Source organism: Silurus aristotelis (assembly GCF_946808225.1).
Source record: "Silurus aristotelis genome assembly, chromosome: 28".
Classification (NCBI taxonomy): Eukaryota; Metazoa; Chordata; class Actinopteri; order Siluriformes; family Siluridae; genus Silurus; species Silurus aristotelis.
The window spans coordinates 6524209-6544474 of record NC_139601.1 but is presented as its reverse complement, the minus strand read 5'-3'; the positions used below and the strand labels follow the sequence as shown (position 1 = coordinate 6544474).

The following is a 20266-nucleotide window of genomic DNA, read 5'->3' as shown; positions in this document are numbered from 1 at the left end:
CCAATGATTGTGTGTGGAATTAATACCACTGACTTTCTTCAACCATCGTCACCACGGGTGCCAATACTTCAGGTAGAGAGACGTTTCTTTTTGCTTTGACGCATTTCCGATTAAGAAAGAAAATAAATCGCGAGGCGACTGACGGCGAACGGAGGAGTGTCCTTCTCTTCAGAAAAGGTCAGCCAGCCGGTAATGAGCTGTACACTAAATATGGTATTTAAATAAATGGATGATGAATACATCTCCATCCTCTGGAGATTTCGCTGCCATTCCACATTACAGGGTAATTATCACACGTAGGGCTGCAGCATATACACACACACTCACACACACACACACACACTCAGACAAAAAAATTGAAAAAAAAAAAAGCAAAGAGAGGAAAGGAGAAAGAGGAGAGAAAAAGCCCGCAGCAAGCGTGCATAAAAACATGCGGCTAAACTTTGAACAGACGTGGCGAATCAGCTCCATAAAGCCGTAATTGGGACTGGCTGAGTTCTTGAAAGGTTTTTTATTGCCAGAGAGGAATAATATGCTCATCCATATAAAGAGGGGGGGAAATCTGATAAATGGTGCTTAAAGTTGGTGTATTTAGAGAAGGCCGTGGAGGTCTAGTGCTTTAAAGACTGCAAAGGAGTTGTGCCTAGACATCTAGTGTGAATTATGATGGAATCGTGTTCGAGTTTAAGGAGTACACAACAACTCACACAGCCCGCACAGAGGTCTCCTCTCTCTCACACACACGCATTATACACACACATCCAGGCTGCTCCAGACAGGGCGGACGCAAACTGTCAGATATTGGTGAGGAAATGAATACAACCGTCCCTCTGTGGCATGCTCCATAGCAAGAGGGTGAATTTATTGTCGGAGTAATTCTCCCTGAAGCACGCTGCTTTAACAAGCCCCTGAGCCTGCTTGATGCTAGTGTGTATTTGTGTGAGTGTGTGTGAGAGTGTGTGTGTGTGCGTGTGCGTGTCTGTGATGTTGCACTGGCACTAAATGGAGAGCGATAGAGGAGAAAGGAACATATAATCAAAATATAAACAGCACACTCCATCTAAATGACCTGTCTCCGAGCACACCGGCGGAGCTCGGGGGCCTCCGGGGGAAGCGGATAATTGAAAAAATGACAAGGAAATGGCTGCAGAAGGAGTCTTTCTCTTTCTCTCTCTTTTTCTCACACACACACACACACACACACACACACACACACACACACACACACACACACACTTCAGTGCCACACATTGGGTACTAAATCCCAGTACTGTTTATCCCTGTCAGAAAGAATTACCCACCTCACTGAGGGAAGTCTGGGCTTTGCTGTATACACACACACACACACACACACACACACACATACACACATACACACACACACACACACACACACACACACACACACACACACACATGCACTTCACCTCACCCCAATTTTCATTCTCCTCCTCCTTCCTTCTTGGTATTTCCCCCGTTCTCTTCTGCTACTAGTACTGATAGGCATTATGAGCTGTTTATTCACGCTAACCCTCATCAGCCTCCTCTCGCTAGGCTCCTGGCCGGTAAACAAGCCGTCACATCTCATTTGAACAATCTGCTCTTACAACACAGTGCAGGGGAATACCAAACGTGTTCGAGGTGAGAAAAGAAAGCTAGAGGCCTCCAAAGATGAAATGGTGGGAGAAGAGGGGTGCAAAGCAAGTAGAGGAGAAAGGGCAAAGAGATGCTAACTGTAAGCTTTAACTCTTTAGGCTGTAGTTAGCAGAAGCATAAAATAGGCTGAACCAAGCCAAAAAACTGTTTCTGAAAAAGAAAAAAAAGAAAAAAGGTTTCCTTCTTTTAAGCTTTCTTGGTAAGACTAAGAATTAAAATATCAAAGATGTCCCTTTTCCATCTTCATGTTTTTGTCTTCGTTAGACCACAGATTAATAAATGTGGGATGATTTTAGGAGCTAATTAAACATATGTAATTTCTACATATTAAAAAGGTTTTAGCAAAAAAAAAAAAAAAAAAAGAAGACATCCTGTTTTTGGACTAACCAGCCTGATTTGAATTCCTTTCCCACCTTATGCTATCTAATCAAGTGCTTTTCACTTCCAATTCTCCTGCACATTTTTCATTTACATTACAGCCCTCGAACAAAAAAACTTGCTTTCTAACAAACTCATTCATACATGAGCATCCTAAAATACCAACGATGGAGAGCTAAAATGCCACTATTGTTCCTTAGGGGAAAAAAAAAAACCGTCCCTCCTTAATCCTGAAAGAAAAGGCCAGAAGGTCACATTGCTCAGGTGGAACCGATGAGGAAGGCCGAGCGGGTCAGCGAAAAGGGAGAGGGTGTGTGTGTGTGTGTGTGTGTGTGTGTGTGTGTGTGTGTGTGGGGGGGGGTCCTTTTAAAAGCGTCACAGCGCTACCTTCAAACAGGCTGGAGATATTAGCCTGCATGTGGAGAGTGAAGGGTCTCTATTGAGTGGGACGCGCCGCTGTCATGTTAATAACGGCCGTGATGAAAGGCTCCAGGCACCGAGACCAGGTGGATCCATAAATACAAACTCCCGGGCAAAAGAATCATGAAGCATGACGTCCCACTCCGTTTCAGGGGTTAATATGTCCCAGAATAATCCGCAACCACTTTTCTTTGGATCCGGCGCGTCGGTGGGGCCTGGCTGCATGTAAGCGGTGCTGTAGGCCGGCTAAGCAGAGCTACACAAAGTAATGAGAGCCAGACACCGGAGAAATCCATGACGGGGAGAAAGGGGAGAGGAATGCAACCATTCTGAAATGTCCAGGGAGCACTTTTGTGACAGCATTCGGACAAATGTAAAAGCGGCGCTTGTGCGAATGCCCTGAGCAGAGCAAGTTCAAGTGGAAAATCCAACCAGCCCTGCAACCCCCCCAATCCTTTCCACCCTCCTTCTCAAACGCTCCCCCTCCCTCTTCCATTAGTCTCTTGCTCGTCACACACACATTCACACACACCCTTGTGCCTCTATCTAACGCCCCACTGCCCCAGAATAAAAATGACAAAAAATTTCCAGTAGAACACAAGAGAAGCGGCTGACGCTGGCGAGGGGAAGCATAAAAGCCCCATTATCGACTGGCCTTCATTGCACATTTCACTCATGTTTCAGCTTTTTAAAAAATGGACTTTCACACTCGGCTGCGCCGGAACCCAAACTCCGAAACGGGCACTGCTGCCCTGTACTGTTCTCTCTCCACAGCTTCTGTCGTTCATCACCCTCCCCACTTTTTTTTCCTCATTCCGTCAGTCTTTTTTTTTTTTTTCAATCCTTCTCTCCCCACAACAAAGTGAAAAAGAAAAACATAAGAAGAAAAGTTCCAAGTAAGCACTTCCACTTAATGGAAGAAAAAAAAAATGACGTTTTCGGGAAGCAAAAGTTCAGGCGAAATGGGACCGTATCAGGACCGGATAACTTTTCTTGATAGCTCTGTATGGGTTCAAAACACCACTGAAGAACACTTCACAGAACTTGGGAGCGAAGAGGACATCTCCATAACAAAACTACTCAGAAAAAAAGTGCTTGGATCGCCACCAAGAAAAAAGAAAGCAAAAACAAAGCTATGAGACACTTAGCAGGGTTAAAGCACTTTTCAAAGTTCGTACCAGCAACGCTAGAATAGCAAAACACGGCGCGCCTGGCCGCGGTGAAGAAGTGAACGAGCATGTGAAAGGAGAAAGGAGAGAAGGATGCAGGAGATGGGAGAGGCGTGCCAGCTGGCGACACACATCTCTCCATCAGCTCATTTAAATGTGGCACTCTGTGTGCACAATGGCGCGATGGCAACGCAGCTCCTCTGTTAACATGCACAAGAAGGAAACTAATTAGCATGTCTCTAATGAGTCTTTTCATTTTTTTTAATTAAATAAGGGCCTCAATAATACATGAAAAGAGGACTTTTTTCCCCCTTTTCAATTACCAAGTGATATGTGGCTGCAGCCACGTGCGTGTTTTGTATATGTCAATCTGCGCGTGTGCACGCAGACGTGCGTGTGAGAGTTTGTTCAACCCTGACGCATGCTGTATACGCTTCTTTTGCCATTCAAACAATGGCACAATCCCATGGTTTTCACTTTATATAGGGGGAAAAAACTAATGTCATATTTAATAACTCACTAATAGTGTAAAAATGTGTGCTTAGCATATCAAAGATAAATACTGAGAAGAAAGCTGTTCAGAAATTTCCCTCAAAAAACATGTCGACAGCACAGAGACAGGACGCTGCCAACGGAATGGAGCATTCAGACAAAAGGCTGGCTCAACTCTTATTATCAGCCAGCAGAAAAAAAGATTATTATTCGTTAGGCTCCGTTGGAATCGCTGAAAAATCTCTGTAAGCAGTTCACCTGAGTGGCAGCCGTTTTCTGATTTGTTGGTTGACTCCTGTGCTATGCTTTTTCCTGAGCAGGTCACACAAAGATTTATAATTCTAATTTAATGATTATTTCAACTGCAGCATTTGAATGCATTCACTTCAACACCCAGGTTGCTCAAGAGGACAAATACCTTGTGGCAGACATATTGTTTAATGTTGAAGGACTCGCTGGCACAATTAGACCCATTTGTTTTAAAGCTGTTTACTTCAGCTGAAAGCAAAACATTTGTAATACAGCAAAACTAATTATGTTTATTCAGGTTGTAGGTGTAGCTAAAACTATGCTAGTAAGCTAATGTTTGCTAAAGGCCAGAGTCTGCTTAGTTCATCATGAGATTGTGATAGAATATCTGCAAAGACACGTAAAAAATACACACACAAAAAAAGAATGATAAACTCAGAGTATTCTGCTAGCTGTGAAGCTAAATTGACATTAGCTGGCTTGAAGTTGGATGTGTATAGCCTATAATGTTTCATGTGCTGTCAGGAAAATATAGTTTGTCAACCCTATCTCTATTAAATTATTTTCTCTATACAAAAATGTTATCGATTTGACTCATTGTTTTTTTTTAGGACAGCAAAGCATTCAGCTTGAAAATAGTGTAAGCTGTGAGAGTGTATTGTTGGATGGTTGTTAGCTTTTTTAATCAATCATTTATGGTTTCTATGAATGTATTCGATCACATTATTTGATATCGGTTTGATATTTCTAGTGCTTAAAACTAGCTCTTAGCAACATGGCCTAGAGTTGTATACCTCCGTGCTATTAAACATCATAAATATTGGTCGTATATTTTAGGGTAATGTGATGATTCGTCAGTCGAACAATGTGGGAAAGTTGGGGGAAGGAGACGAGACTTGTCAGTGCAATTGGAACTTGCAGACAGCAAGAAATGTGAAAATAGAAACTGCTCCTTCAGGATAATAAGCACTGCATTAACACATAAGCTATAAAATCAATAAAATAATGACGCCGTTTAAAATTAGACAGTAATCTGTTCAATAAAAGAAAGAAAAAAAAATCAGGCTCTGGATGAGAGTAAAAGAAGGAGATTATATATATATATATATATATATATATATATATATATATTCTTCATACATACATAATGTGTAGAGCTTTGAAACTAATGAATCTAATAAATATAAAAATCTAATTAATCTACATAAACAATGTTAATTGGTCAAAACTTCCTCACCACTGACTACAGATCTGTCTTTCTGACATACGTGAACTCTCTGTGCTTATGCACACACCAAGCATATGCGAAAGAGGTCTTGAACATTAGAGGTCTCTGCCTCTTTTTTCTTTTCTTTTCACCCCTTCTTCATTTTGCCTTAACTCGACCTGCCTGCTGTAGCAAACTCCGGCCCGGAGTTCAATCTAATTAGTGTGGTTTGTTAATTAAATGAGCACGCCACTAACGAGGTAACCTGCTGTTCCTTGATAATGTTAATTACCCTGAAGGGAAAACCTCTCAACACGACCATTTAAACTGTCAGTCCACATTCCCCACAGGATTATTGATGATTTGAAAAACTGAAGGCTGCTCTTGAGCACTACTTTGCTCCTCGGCTGCCTCTTCACTCCATTTGGGTTTTTTTTTTTCCCCCTACCTTGTTGACCGATTTCTTTTCTCTTGCCTTATTCCTGGTTTAAACTTAACCTCTCTCTCTCCTGCCTTTTTAAGTTTTAAGCTGAATACATATCCATGCAGTTTTCTACACTAGTGTCATTAAACAGTTTATGATCGTACCATGGCTCTAAAGTTATCTCTACTAGCTAAATGTAATATATAATATATAACACACACTCAGACAGTAGAGCAACGGTGTTAATCCTGGCCTATATGAATGCTTTTTCATACTGCGATTAACATTATAGTCCACTCAACATGCACAACCCCACCATGGCAAAATAACGGAGAGACACTTGACACTTCTAGGAGAGGTTCTAGGCGAGGTGGGGAATTTGATGAGAGTTACAGGAGAGGAGGAAGAAATTCAAGTAAAGCAATAGATTGTTGCTCCTTGCCTTGGTCGAGAGCACCCAGTTTCACAGCTAGCGAACTACTGTGTCCTACTTAAACACACACACACATATACATATATACTGTGTGTGCATGTACAAGGTCAGGTGGAAGGGGATCCTGCACTACAGCTAACCTCATGCTCACAGAGGGAATTGTGTTTGGTCTCCAAGCACTGCCTATTGTGTGGCTCTTCAGTACAAAGACATTCATTTGACTGCTTTTTAATACAGTACTGAGAGCTCGAGAGACAGAATTGCTGAGGAAGAGAGAAAGAGACAGGCAGACAGAGAAAGTGTAAGAAAATACATAGAGAGAGAGAGAGAGAGAGAGAGAGAGAGAGAGAGAGAGAGAAACACAGGCAGTGGAAATTAGACTTTGTTGCAGTTTGTTACTGAGTCCTATACTGAGCTTGGAGAGTAAATTAAAAGCTGAATAAAAGGAAAGACGGCGGTAAAGATGTGCGTTTTGTGTGGTGGGTATTTCTATTGTGTGTGTGTGTGTGTGCGTCTTACCTGTACAGGGCTCTGTTTGACCTCGTTACTGCTGGGCGAGCTGAGTCCTGTGGCCTGTTGAAGAAGGAACTGGCGTGCTGCCTGGAGAGCCTGTGGACATGGGAGAAAACAGATGATGGTGAGTCTCTCTCTCTCTCTCTCTCTCTCTCTCTCTCTCTATATGTATGTATAAATTTTTTACACTCTGTCTGCCTGTCTCTTTCTCTCTTCCTCAGCAATTTTGTCTGTCTGTCTGTCTGTCTGTCTGTCTGTCTGTCTGTCTGTCTGTCTGTCTATCTATCTATCTATCTATCTATCTATCTATCTATCTATCTATCTATCTATCTATCTATCTATCTATCTATCTATCTATCTATCTATCTATCTATTCTTATATATAAAATCCTAATCTGCTGTTAAGATATTAAGATATTATTCTTCCTGGATTAAACACTAGAGGATCAGGTCAAAAATCTGACTTCCTGCTTTTAATATTGCTTAAATGGGGTTGTTTTTTATAACTAACCTACCTTTTCCTACACTGATACCAGAGAGAATGTGAATTTCTGCACTCTCAGAAATACGGGTTCCAAAGTGTATTTTTCAAGGTGAAACTGGGTCTATATGTTCACCTGGAAACATGAAAATAGTATTCATACTTTAAAAATCATTTAAAGTACATAATAGACCCCTTGGTTTAGTTAAAATCACACTGCATGCACATTACCAGGTAAAATGTACATATTAAAAGTGTAATAGTGGCACAAGTTGATAATAATAATAATAATAATAATAATAATAATAATAATAATAATAATAATAATAATAATAGTGAGAGTTGTTATAAAAACCTTTAGGTTGCATCTATGTACACGATTGATGTATGTATCTATCTATAAATCCTGTACAGCACCATCCTGTCAAACAGCACAGAGTATTAGTTTCTGAGCAGTCTGCGCCTGAGCTCAGGAATTTTAGTTACCCTGTTTTTGTTTGAACACACCAAGCCGGGGGGCAGTGGGCCAACGGCAAAACATGCCTCTCCAAACAAAAACACCAGGCGGCAGTAAATCAGGGGGCAAAGCATACTTTTTGAAGAGCGCCATCAGGATGCACATTTGCTTCCTGGCTCCGAAGAGAGGGAGGAAGGCTACATGGTAAATATTGATTTATGAAAAAAAAAACAGTGAGGCCAGACCACCAGTTCACAGGGTGTGGGAAGAGTGAGTATTACACTTTAACCTGACACTCTGAGAAACAGTTACCGGTAAATTCACCAACAACAATTAGATCAGATCCGCTGTGGTATGTAAACAACGGAACATGAAGATGCCATACGCAACACATCTCCTAAATAGGGCACAAAAACAAAAATTCTCTAAATGCTGTCGTTTTATGGCTTCCTCATACCAAGAGCAATTCATTTACACAGAAATGGAGACCCTTTGAAATAACTGACGTCCACTGTTTGAGTTAATCATGATATCAATTGCAAAAGCACTTATGTGTGTGTGGGAGGGTACATTGTGAAGTTAACAGCACTGGCCTCTATATAAAAGATGCTTATTCTTTTTTTTTTTTTTTTTTTTTCTTTTTTTTTTAGATGAGAGTGACAGAAAGGGAGAGAGGGAGAAAGAGAAAAAAAAGGCCTATCATGCAAGCAAATGTATGTCCTGCACGATGAAAACCATCTGCTGTATCAAGAGCACTTGTTACTTTTGCTGAGGTCGCATCTGAATAGTGTGCACATGCGCACACACACACACACACACACACACACACACACACACACACATATGTATCACCCATACGCCCACTCCACCCACCCACACCTTGAAAAAGCCTCTCCATCCAACTGAACAGAAACCGTGCCCTGTCTGAGTTCGACCTCAGCAGTAGGCTTTGCAAACTGAAGTAGACTAAAAACACCTCCCAGTCTAGCCTTGGCCAGTGAAGCTGCACACACACACACACACACACACACACACACACACACACCTGGCATGTGGTGGATATTAATATACCTTTACCAGATACAACCAGATGTATGTGCGCTTTGGCACTCATCAACAGGCACACAGCAGTGGTGGCCTGGGAATAGATGGGATCTGGCAACTATAAAGGATAATTTGGGTTAAATTGCAGCACTGACTACGACACTTTCTTAATAAACCGGTCATGTCGCTAATAAGCGCTCGTGCTAATACCCATTAACTTCAAGCGATCTCTGCCTCTTTTTGGTCTATTGTAGGCGTGCTTGGTAGACTCAGAAAAATGTATGGTCATTGCCTCAGTGCTTCTGCACTTCATCAGGCTGAACTGAGAGCAGCTCAGGGGCAGAGGTTGGGCAAGCCAAACATGACTGGAAGCAGCCGGGGCTGTCCCGGGGTCTCGAGCACTGAAGCAGTCATGTCCCTGTGGAAACTGCGCACAGGCTCGCCGTTCAGGGTGGATGAAAAGCTATTGGATTAGTCTTGACAACGTACAAACTTTGGACGAGCCGGGTAAACTTGAAACTTGGAACAAAAACAAAACGAAAAGAAAGTCTTGCAGCCAGAAACCCTCCAAAACAAAACAAAACAAAAAAAATGATATCCATGTTGACTTGATTTTCTTTGCTTTTATTTTTTGCTTTGTCAAGTCTTTGATATAAGTCTTTGAGTCGTACAGTGAGTGACCTGTGAGTCTTTGGCCCTCCCTCTGCATGTCCTTCTAAAGCCTCATGGCATTCACCGGCGCGCGCTGCACCTTTAAAAAAAATACGAGGGAGGCGGCGGGTGGCTGGGTCCAACAACAGCTCCATTGTACTGCGACGTTAGACAGGTTTTATTGCAAAAAGGGCGGGTCGGTGCTGAGAGAGAGAGAGAGAAAGAGAGAGAAAGAGAGAGGGGAAGGGGAGGGTGAAAAGGTCAGCGCCCAGCTTGGAGGCCTAAGCTGCACTGTGTGTGAGTTCTCCTAACTTGTCATCGGCCAAACCAACCCCCATCCTCCCCCCGTAAATCAACACTCCTGACATGAGCTTTAATAACAGAGCGTTTTTTTCTTTTTATTCAGAAGAGTATGGTGGGTGGGGGTGATGTGTGTACGGTGGGTGTGTGGGGGGGAGGGGGGGGATGCAGGGTGCCCTTTTCCTTTTCTCTTCTTGCCCACCCTGTAGGTGTAAAGAGGCAGAAATCTGGTATTCACTTTAAGGTCCTTTTATGGAAAGTAATGAGGAAAAAAAGTATTTTTGGCATATGTGCCTATAGCAGTTCATATTTTCTCCATCTTACTTCCTATTCTACAAGCAAGGGTGCAGCATCTACATGTGGTCCTCGTCCACCAAAAACAAAGTCGGGCAGAGGTTTTTTTTTTTTTTTTTTTTTTTTTTTTGCCTGTTCAACAGGCGTTCCAAAACAAGGCACCAAGACACACAAACAGGGCATGATTGGGCGCCTCTTCCCTGGCGGGCCCAGGTTCTATTCATTAGGCTCAGGTTGCTAAAGCAAACAGTGCAGGGAGGTGATGAATCTGGGCAAAATGTGGGGTGTTCTCTTCCCTCTCTCCCTCGTTCTTTCTCTCTCTCTCTCCCTCTCTCTCTGTCTCTCTTTCTGCTGTAAATCCAAATAGAGCACAGTTGGCTTGTCTGTGTACAGGTGGGCACCATATGCTGAAATGATCCATCATCGCTGACAGAGGACCATTGTTGATGCTTGCAACAACCCCCATGACTACCCCCTTAGAAAAACAGGAGCCTCCGTCCCCACGGTAGGCCGTCCCTGGGTGTGGGTGGATGAGTGGATGGTGGGGAGTACTGGAAACAGTCCGGGTCAGAAGGTATCAGGTTACAGAAGCTGGGCGCGCAACTGCAGACACCTTCAGAAAGCTTACAGTGTCTGTAAAAAGTCGTCTGGCTCGCATATGTACGGAAATGAAAGAGGCAGGAGAAGGAAGACCAGAAACAAGCACTGCTCATAATCCATGATGCAGAAGCTGTGAGGAAGAGCCAGTGTTGATACACGCTACTAACCAAATATAATTACTTAGTGCTCTAACAGAGTCTCTTAATTAAACAACCACGCTAACCCTTCTTTCTAGCTTCCACTGGGACTCAAACCGAATTTGTGTTCTTCAGATCCGACCTGTTTATAGTAGTTTTGTGCAGTGATGTTTATCATGCCCTAAATTACGTCTTTAATAAACCATTTGTGTTAAAATAGCTGCAGGTATGAGATCCCATATGAAGCCCATTGAAGCTTTGTCCCATACAACTTTTTTGCGAAACACTGAAAATGAATTTGAAACGTTCCATGTAATTTGTTCACACTGTTTAGAAAAGCAACTGGGTGTGACCACTGTGTGATTAATGTAACCTAACCTCGTGTTAGCACATATGGACGAGTGTGGTCAGACTTCTTTTTTTTTTAAGCAATCAACCAAAGAGACCTACTGGAAGGTCTATTTTAAAAGCATAAGGAAGTCATTTTTTCTAATTAACAAAATTTCACCCCATAAATAACTAGTAACTGATCTTTTTCCTTCTCTAGTTTGAGAAAAGTCTAAAAAAAAAACAAAAAAAAAAACAGGACGATTGATTCACTGAGGGGGTGGGGGTGTGTGGGGGGGTGTCAATCAAAATGAAGAACCATGTATAGAAGAAAGGCCGAAGAAGGGCTCATCAGATGCAGCTAGTAAACCACTGTGTGCTTGCTAACTAATGAACAACTAGGGAACAAGAATGGAATACAAAGGCTTCCCGTTCTTCAATTGAAAGCATTCAACCTTAAAGGAAACTCCAAGCTATGCTAAAACTTTCTTTGGAATGTGATCTTGCAAGATTTTGTGACAAGGCCACAATTGTATTAGCACAGGAAATACCACACTAGGCATATAAAGGGAACTGACTAAAATGTACAAGCCAATGTGCCACTCTGTGCCAAATTACTGTAGCACAATCACTGGCTGTACAATATCACTAGAGATTCCTCATACACCTACTCCTACCTCTTTATTTCTGGTGCCTGCAGAATCTTGATTGGGTTGCCAAGATTCTTGTCTCACTGTCACCTGGAGAAGAAACCTGTTGCATTTTAAGCTATTGTGCTAAGCTAGAATGCTGATCGATGCAACGTCTTCGAGTCTCAGGTGTCGCCTGAAAAAACGACTACAATTTCAGGGCACCCAACATCTGCAGCAAAGACAAAAAGTACACCCAATGAACAGAAATTCAGTATATCTGTTCATCCGCAAAAAAATCTGCCTGGTTCTTTTTAAAAGCTGGAATGTTGCAATGCAGCTGGCCACCAAATGAGCTATGTCTACAACCACTCCAGTACGTCTACACTGCTCCGGTCAGGCACATTGGGCCTGTTAGCAGCTGTCCACTGCGAGCTAGGGGCAAAGTGTGCAATCTTGGACGTGATCGACTCCACTGGCCTGAGCCAAAGTTTTTCTAGATCTTAATTTTGTCCCCATGACTCATTACCAAGGCCGTAGACTGCAGAGCCGGCCAATTTCACGGTGGGTTACAAATAAACTGCACTTTTGACCATTTTTCTCTCCTTTTCTTCCCACTCTTTTTTCCCCCCTCCTCTTGGCCAAAGCTGGTTTTAATTTGCTACTTCCTGCTCCAGCGTGCTGCTCATAGGCCATTTCAGTTGCTTGTCACATTTGTTTTCACTCAGAACCATTAGAATATTAATCTTAAAAAAATTTAAAAACCAAGCAAATTACCCAACATTCAAATTATATATATATATATATATATATATATATATATATATATATATATATATATATATATATATATATATATATATATATATATATAAACATGATGTGCTCGCCTCTTTCCATTTAATGTAATGTTTCCGCAATATAAATGCTACGGCAAAACCTTAAATTTTAAATGGCTACAGCAGGCCTCTCCGGACTCACGTTAGCCATTAAAATGAGGAAAGGGTGAACTAGAGCCAAAGCAATAAAAAATAAACCTTAAAGAGGAGGTAAGAAAGAAAAACATAAAAAAAAAAATAAAATATGCTGCAACGTTTGAAAAGAATAATAAAAAAAAATAAAATAAAAAAAAGCCCAGCCTGGCCAGTTTCAATTCATTTCACCTCACACTATATTACACAAAAGTAACCTGCTTGCCACTTTCCAGATGTGGATTTCTCACCTCCTATTAATTCAGCCCATAAGCTCAAACAAAAATTAGAATCCTGGAGAAAACTATGGCAAGAAAGGTAATAGCAAAGACATAGAAGAAGCTTATCCTGGCATCCTGCTCCAAAAGAGCCAAGGACGAGAATGATGCATTATAGCAAGGTTCTCTGGGCATCATTACTTTCTCAAGTGCCACCACGAGACAAGCTCAAAGAAAGGAAGAAAGAATGAAGAAGGTAAAGAGACGGACAGAAGAAAGTGAACAAGAACTGCTTCTACCTCATTACCAGCAGCAGCAACTGTCTAATTCATGGCAATTGCATGCCAGTTTCTTTGCACTCCTCTTAACGTTGCCCCTTAGACAGCAAAACAAAACAACAAAGTCCTTCTCGATAGTCATCATACTGTCACTCTGCTGCGCCTTCCAAGATTCTGGTGTTTAGATTTGAACAGATCTGCAAGAACAATCTAAGGCATTATTGAGGTGTTATGGTGTTTTTTTGGGGCCCTAACACCCACTCCACCCTTTCCACCCAACCTGCCCTCTTAAAGAGTTGAAAGCTGGCCAAGAATATTCCGCCATGTGCGCACCAAACCCAGGACAGCTCTGACCAGCCACTGAGCTTCCCAACCACACCAAGCATATGGAACATATTTTCGGTGTTGTTATTAATAATGCAAAAAAAAAAAAAAAAAAAAAAGGCTAATAATAATACACAGGATGCTGCCAAAATGGAACTCTGGAGGAAGGGAAACGTTTACGGTGTATTGTTTAAACAGATGAACGCTGCATGAATATGCGAAACCGTTCGCTTTGGAAATCCCATTACCTCAAGCGTCAGGTCAAAAGCGAATGTGAAAGACCTTTTAGGGTTGTTGTTTTTTTGACACCTGGTAGTGGCTGAAAGCACAGACGCACAGACCTTCCAAAAATAAAAGGGTGGCCTGAAAAGAACACAAGAGAAGAGGGAGGTTCTCCAAAATTCACCATGTGTGGCTGAGTAGGATTGGTGCCATTTTGAAATACTGTGTTTTCTTTGCGTGCCGTGTGTGTGTGTGTGTGTGTGTGTGTGTGTGTGTGTGTATATGTGAAAGTCAAAGATTTAGGAGGGGATAAATCTCACCGGGCAGAAACACATTTCAGACTTTGTCGCCAGATATTTTATATCTCTAGGCCAGCGAGATAGAAATGATCTTGCACTGTGTTACAAAATTCTTCGACCCCCCCCCCCCCCCCCCTAATGATATTAAATAATAAGTCTATCAGCAAGCATTAGTACCACATATGGTATGTACCATGTACCTCTCTGTATGTCCCCGGAAACCATCACTGATCGATCATTTGGATCCTTTTTTTTATTATTATTAAGTAAAGACAAATCAACATTTCCTTCTTCGTTGTCTTCTTCTCTTCTACACTTCTTTCTGTTGACTTTAATCTCTCTCTCTTTTTTTTTTTTTTAAAGACGGCAAACACAAAAAAAAAAGGGGGCAGAAGCAAGCTAATTAGCAACACTTAAAAAAGAATCCGGCTTCATTGTTCAGAGTCCCTCGGCCTCGCCAGTTACCAGGGCAACAACTTTGAGAGTGTCGCTGGGTGCATTTCTCTCTTTCTTTCTTCCTTTTTTAATTCCTCTTCTTCTTCTTTCTTCTTTGCCCCCCCCTCCCTGGGCTCTCTGTGAGCCAGCAGTGGAGTATAGAGAAATAAAGAAAGAAAAAAAGAAGAAAGTGGAAGGGCTGCCCTGTCCCATGGTGAGTAAAGGATTTTGGAAGGCAGTAGGTCTGAACACTTGATCCTTAAGTAGCCATGCATGGTGTACCAGTGAAAGTGTGTGTGTGTGTGTGTGTGTGTGTGTGTGTGTGTGTGTGTGTGTGTGTGTGTGTGTGTGTGTGTGTGTGTGTGTGTGTGTAGGTGTGTGTAGGTGTGTGTGCGTGAGTGTGGTTCTCTTTCCACCTCGTCACCTGACGCGCGCTGAGACAGCGAAAACACACGCCAATTAGTCTCAATTATGGCCGCCATTTCCTGACGTGGACGGCGTCCAGTAGGAAATGTACTCAGCAACCTACAGTCCTCCATTCTTCCATTCCCACTCCTCCCCTCTCTCTCCATTTTTCTGTCTTTCCCTTTCCAACTCTGCCACTTCCTATGATCCCTTTCTCCCTGTTTCCTCCCGACTTCAACTCTTACCTAAATCACTCCCTCCCTCTTTTGCTCACTCCACCACCCGCCAAATCGCTAAACTCGTTCCTGTTCCAGCTCCCTCCCTGCTCCTCTCTTTCTTCTGCACCTTCTCTCCCGCCACTCTGTCAGTCAGGCCTCGACATTAATACTCTGCGGAGGATCCTTCATAATTGCCATGGCGACTAGGCGACGGTCAATGTCTGCGGTGCTTTGAGAGCTGCTGGGGGAAAATGCACATTTGCCAGGTAAAACACATTGTTCATATATATATAAACTGTCTCCATATAAAGGCTTGCTTTATATTAAAAACAAAAATGAAAGAAACCAGACACATCTAATAGTACTTAAAAAAAAAAGACAATATTCGAAGACTGGAATGGCAATGAGGGTTCTCCATGTCCTGCAAAGAAGGCAAAACAAACCAGCCTGGGGTTCATGACCTCTGCCCCAACCTGAACACTCTCACAGACCTGCTGCTGACCTCAGCCCGGCTAGGTCACTTTAAACAATCCTAATCGCCAAAGGCAGTAACCTCTGACCTTGCCACTTGTCATCAACCATCCACATAAGCAAGTCATTCAGGACAAAAAATCCAATCAACAAACAGAATGTATCTTGGATTAAAAAAATAATAAAACCACGTTGAAGCATTTTCCCCTGTATTATGATGCATGTATTTCATATTGCCATCAATACTGTATGTTCTGTGTTTCACACGTTTATATACATTATCCATAATCCATTCCGAAAGTCAGTAGGAGTAAGACAGAGTACATGTTTGTGAATGAGAGGGAGGGCAGTGGAGTGGTTTAGAGGAGAGAAGTTGGAGGAGTTCAGGTACCTGGGGTCAACAGTGCAAAGTAATGGAGAGTGTGTTAGGGAAGTAAAGAAAAGAGTGCAGGCAGGGTGGAGTGAGTGAAGAAGAGTGACAGGAATGATTTGTGATAGAAGAGTATCTGTGAGAGTAAAAGGAAAGTTTATAGGACTGTGGTGAGACCTGCAATGTTGTATGGATTAGAGACAGTGGCATTGAGTAAAAGACAGGATGTGGAGCTGGAGGCAGCAGAGCTGAAGATGTTGAGTTTTTCGTTGGGAGTGACGACGATGGACAGGGTTAGAAATGAGTTTATTAGAGGGACAGCGCATGTAGGACGTTTTGGAGACAAGGTGAGGGAGGCGAGATTGAGATGGTTTGGACATGTGCAGAGGAGGGACATGGGGTATATCGGTAGAAGAATGCTAAGGATGGAGCCACCAGAAGAGAAAAAGAGGAAGACCAAGGAGGAGGTTTATGGATGTGCTGAGGGAAGACATGCAGGTAGATGGTTTTAAAGTGGCAGATGTAGAGGACAGGGGTGTATGGAGACGGATGATCCGCTGTGGCGACCCCTATCGGGAGCAGCCGAAAGAAGATCAAGAAGATCAATAATCCATTAAAATTTTATTAGCAGTTTGTCTTTGGTGCACGCTAAGCAATTCCTAACTAAATGACATCAACAATCTAAATTTAAACAATATTGTAATAAAAGAAAAAAAAATACTTTCGGTTTCTGTTCAGCTAAAACGTAACGCTCGGTTGCTATTCTGCTTCCCCATTGCCTTGTTTTGTTGCTATGTTTCATAACATGAATGCGACATAAAACCAGTCACCTCGTTTCCCATATTAGCAAACAATTTATCTCGAGTCTAAAGGTTACGAAGATTTGTAGTACATTAGCGCTAATTACATATTACACTCAATCTGTTTTTGCTAATTGCCATTTACTCGGTCATATGCAACAGATGCACGTATATACATATGAATGCACATAAATAATACGGTGAGAGATTGATCGTAGCTTATGTACTGAGCTGTCAATCTTAAGCCAATTATTTTATCCTGATGCTCTCTTTATGAATACAAATGAACTAACGCAATAAAAGATGTGACAAGATAATGAATTAAGGGGTTCGACGCAGTGCGGAAAGTCTTCTCGCGCGTGTGGATGTGTGTTTGTGTTGAGTGTATCTGTTTATTGCATGCATATATATTTATATATATATGTATTAATCAGCACTGAATAAGGAACCACGTCTACTGTGAGATGCGACTGAGTGAAATTGATCGACGCAGCTACAGACACTCGCTGTAGTTGTAACTTTGTACCTCAGCCTAGTTAAAAATACACAAAATGACTGATCCTGTACATACACACGCATGCACAAAAATGGTCAGGCTCTGCATAGTCTCTCAAACGTTTCCCTGGAAAAACACATAAATTAGTTTTACAACCTGTCCATAAATATGACCTCTCCACATTCCTGAATTAGGACTCGATGTGTGAAAAAATCATTAAACACGGAATATAGGATATCGCGCAGCACATGTGAAACGCATTAGGTCTCGCGGCCCCATTTGCTTATAGACACCCGAACCTGGAACAAGTCAAATCTTGAAGATTGTGTGATTATAAGTTACAACAACATGTTGGTGTTTAGTTGTAAATCATTAGTCTGGACAAATCTGCAAAAAAATAAAAAGGACTGCTAATTAACATTAAATTATGTAGCACATAAAGCACTATTGCTTTACATGAACAGCATCGTTTCTTAAGGTTTGGGAGGCAGTTAAGTTGAACTGTACCTCAATTTTGGAAAACGTCCAATGATGTTACAGAAAAAGTGAACACACAAGAGCTAACTGTTATTTCCATAACCAGTTAGTGTCATTTTGATTGACAGATAGGTTATAGAGATATGTCCCTCACACCCAGAAACCAAGGATCATTTTTTTCTCTTAGACTCCTGGCTACAGGCAGCTGTGAAATAGTCAGGATTCACACACTTTTCTGTTTTGCCACTTGGGACCCTGTAAAACCTTAAGAAATAAATCTAATAATGCTACCAACAGCTAAAACACCAGAGCACATTTTTTTGCATACAGAAATGATCATGGCTGATCTTAGGCTAGGCAACAACCTCCAGACGCACACACTTTACTCGACTACCACAGTGCTGCAACTCGGAATGGCCTTTCCTCTTCGGCCGACTGGGGTACGACCAGCCCTTCAGCAATTAAAAGTATGGAATGCTTTTAAGTGATGACACCTTTCAATGTGCCGACAGCATTAGATTTACTCGATGCTATAAGCACTCATCCCCTTCGTAAAAGGGATATCATACTCTCATTCAAAGCCACAAATCTCTTCCTCCCTTCATGCTGTCCTTTTGTTCTGTAGCCTTAAGCTGCTTAGGGCAAACAGAGAGGGAGAAAGTAGGATGAGGGACGGATAGGAGAGTTCTTTTGAAGATATGCAGAAAAGGTCGACACCCAAATGGTCACTCCACTAACACCACCCACATTCAAAAGCTCTCCCGGGCTTTATTTAATGCAAGGATGAGTGGTGGTCATTACTAATTGAATACAAACCAGATAGTCCAGCCAAGAGAGGCCAAAGTGCACCACATGCATGAGGGGCAAAACTCTTATGTCCCCTAGTTTGGCCTGTCACAAGCTGTGTCCTGATTTCTGAATGGGTCTAGACGGCCTGAAAATGACTTGGCAATGGAATCACCAAATGCTATCTCACTATGACCATTTTGTCCTGCCCTGATAGGAAAGAGGGCAATCACCAACCTCTTCTAAACAAATAACTTATGACATTTCATATCCTGCAGTTTAGAAATTTGTGATGTAGTCTGTAACGGAGGACATACATGTCTTACACTCATAGATTGGTTCATATGGGAACTGCGAATTGCAAAGTGGGTCTGATTAAATTGGGAGTAATTAGGCCAAAAAGAAGAAGCCAATGGTCTAAACGTCATAATTTTAGGAGTTCAAATACCCAGATACCTTGGCCAACCACAACTGGGAGTCCGGGAGACCATAAATGATCTAAGATTTGAATTGTTGCCATTTAATCGTGGAAGTATGTTCATGTAGGATGGTGCAGATAAGATTCTGTCACAATGCATTTTTCTGTCCTATGGCATTGCACTAATAGCAGTTAAAAAATGTTGTTTTTTTCCCACAATTAAGAACTAGTAGGGCAACCTGAAGCAAACTGGATGGAAATCAAGTATGTGCAAAACAGTCAAAAAACCTAATCACTGAGAAATCCTTAAAATATGATCTTGGGAATGCTTCTACTAGTAGTGAATGTGTAAGCAAAGCAAAACTCAGACTTTTTGCAGTCCACGGCAAGAAAAGACAATGTTTAAATCCATGTTCAGTTCAAAGGATGAGCAACACGACTGCACAGTAAAGTGAAAGCAGAAGGGGAAGACAAGAAGAGTAAGAGTGCTAGGAGAAGAGGAAGTGAGAGAGACAATAGTTAAGCATACTCTCAGTCTCTCCATCTGTGCAATGAACCATGAGACGAAAGATCCATGGCTTCCACATGCATCATCTTAAATCCCTGTTAAAAGCAAGCAAGCTGTCTTTTGGCCACGACTGTGAATCTTCTGAGGTGCTGGCACTGTCCCAAAGGACCCAATACTGCTCATCTCTCTCTCTCTCTCTCTCTCTCTCTCTCTCTCTCTCTCTCTCTTATATTCCTTTTGTCCTTTTACAACTCATTAGGAACTACGAGAGCCCCTTTCGTCCCAGCATTCTTCCTTGCGAGGTTACTCAGAGTGCCCGGCCTGAGAAGGGGCCCGCTTCAATATACCTCTCAGCCATTCTCAGCAGCATGCACCGTTTAGCACATAACAAAAAAATTTGAGTCACCGCCCCCTTCTTTCTCTTTTTTCTCCCCTCTCTGTTTCAGTTTAGTGGCACTCCTGGAGAAAATTGCACTTCAGTAGCAATGTACGTCTCTCCTCCCTCCTACTGTATCTCTCTCTCGCAGTCGCTCTCTACAACTGCTGCACACGTTTGCTCTGCGAGCTCAGGTGCAATATCACGAACCATGCAATGTGAAAACTAGGCCTCTCAAAACACATGAGAGGTCCTGTAAAGTGAGGTGTTTCCTCCACCTCCAGCTCTACCTCAAAGTCCCCCGGGAGGGAGATCGTGCAAAGGGGTTTCTGG

General features: G+C 42.2%; 1 protein-coding gene across 7 annotated transcripts in view; it reads right to left on the bottom strand.

The window, feature by feature from the left end:
• Nucleotides 1-20266, bottom strand: part of foxp4 (forkhead box P4) — a 128762-nt gene that overhangs the window by 61287 nt on the left and 47209 nt on the right. For all 7 annotated transcript variants that reach the window (XM_083534118.1, XM_083534116.1, XM_083534117.1 and 4 more), the window contains exon 3: nucleotides 6948-7037. In XM_083534118.1, the coding sequence (XP_083390244.1) occupies nucleotides 6948-7037 (90 nt within the window). The remainder of the gene's footprint in view (nucleotides 1-6947; nucleotides 7038-20266) is intronic.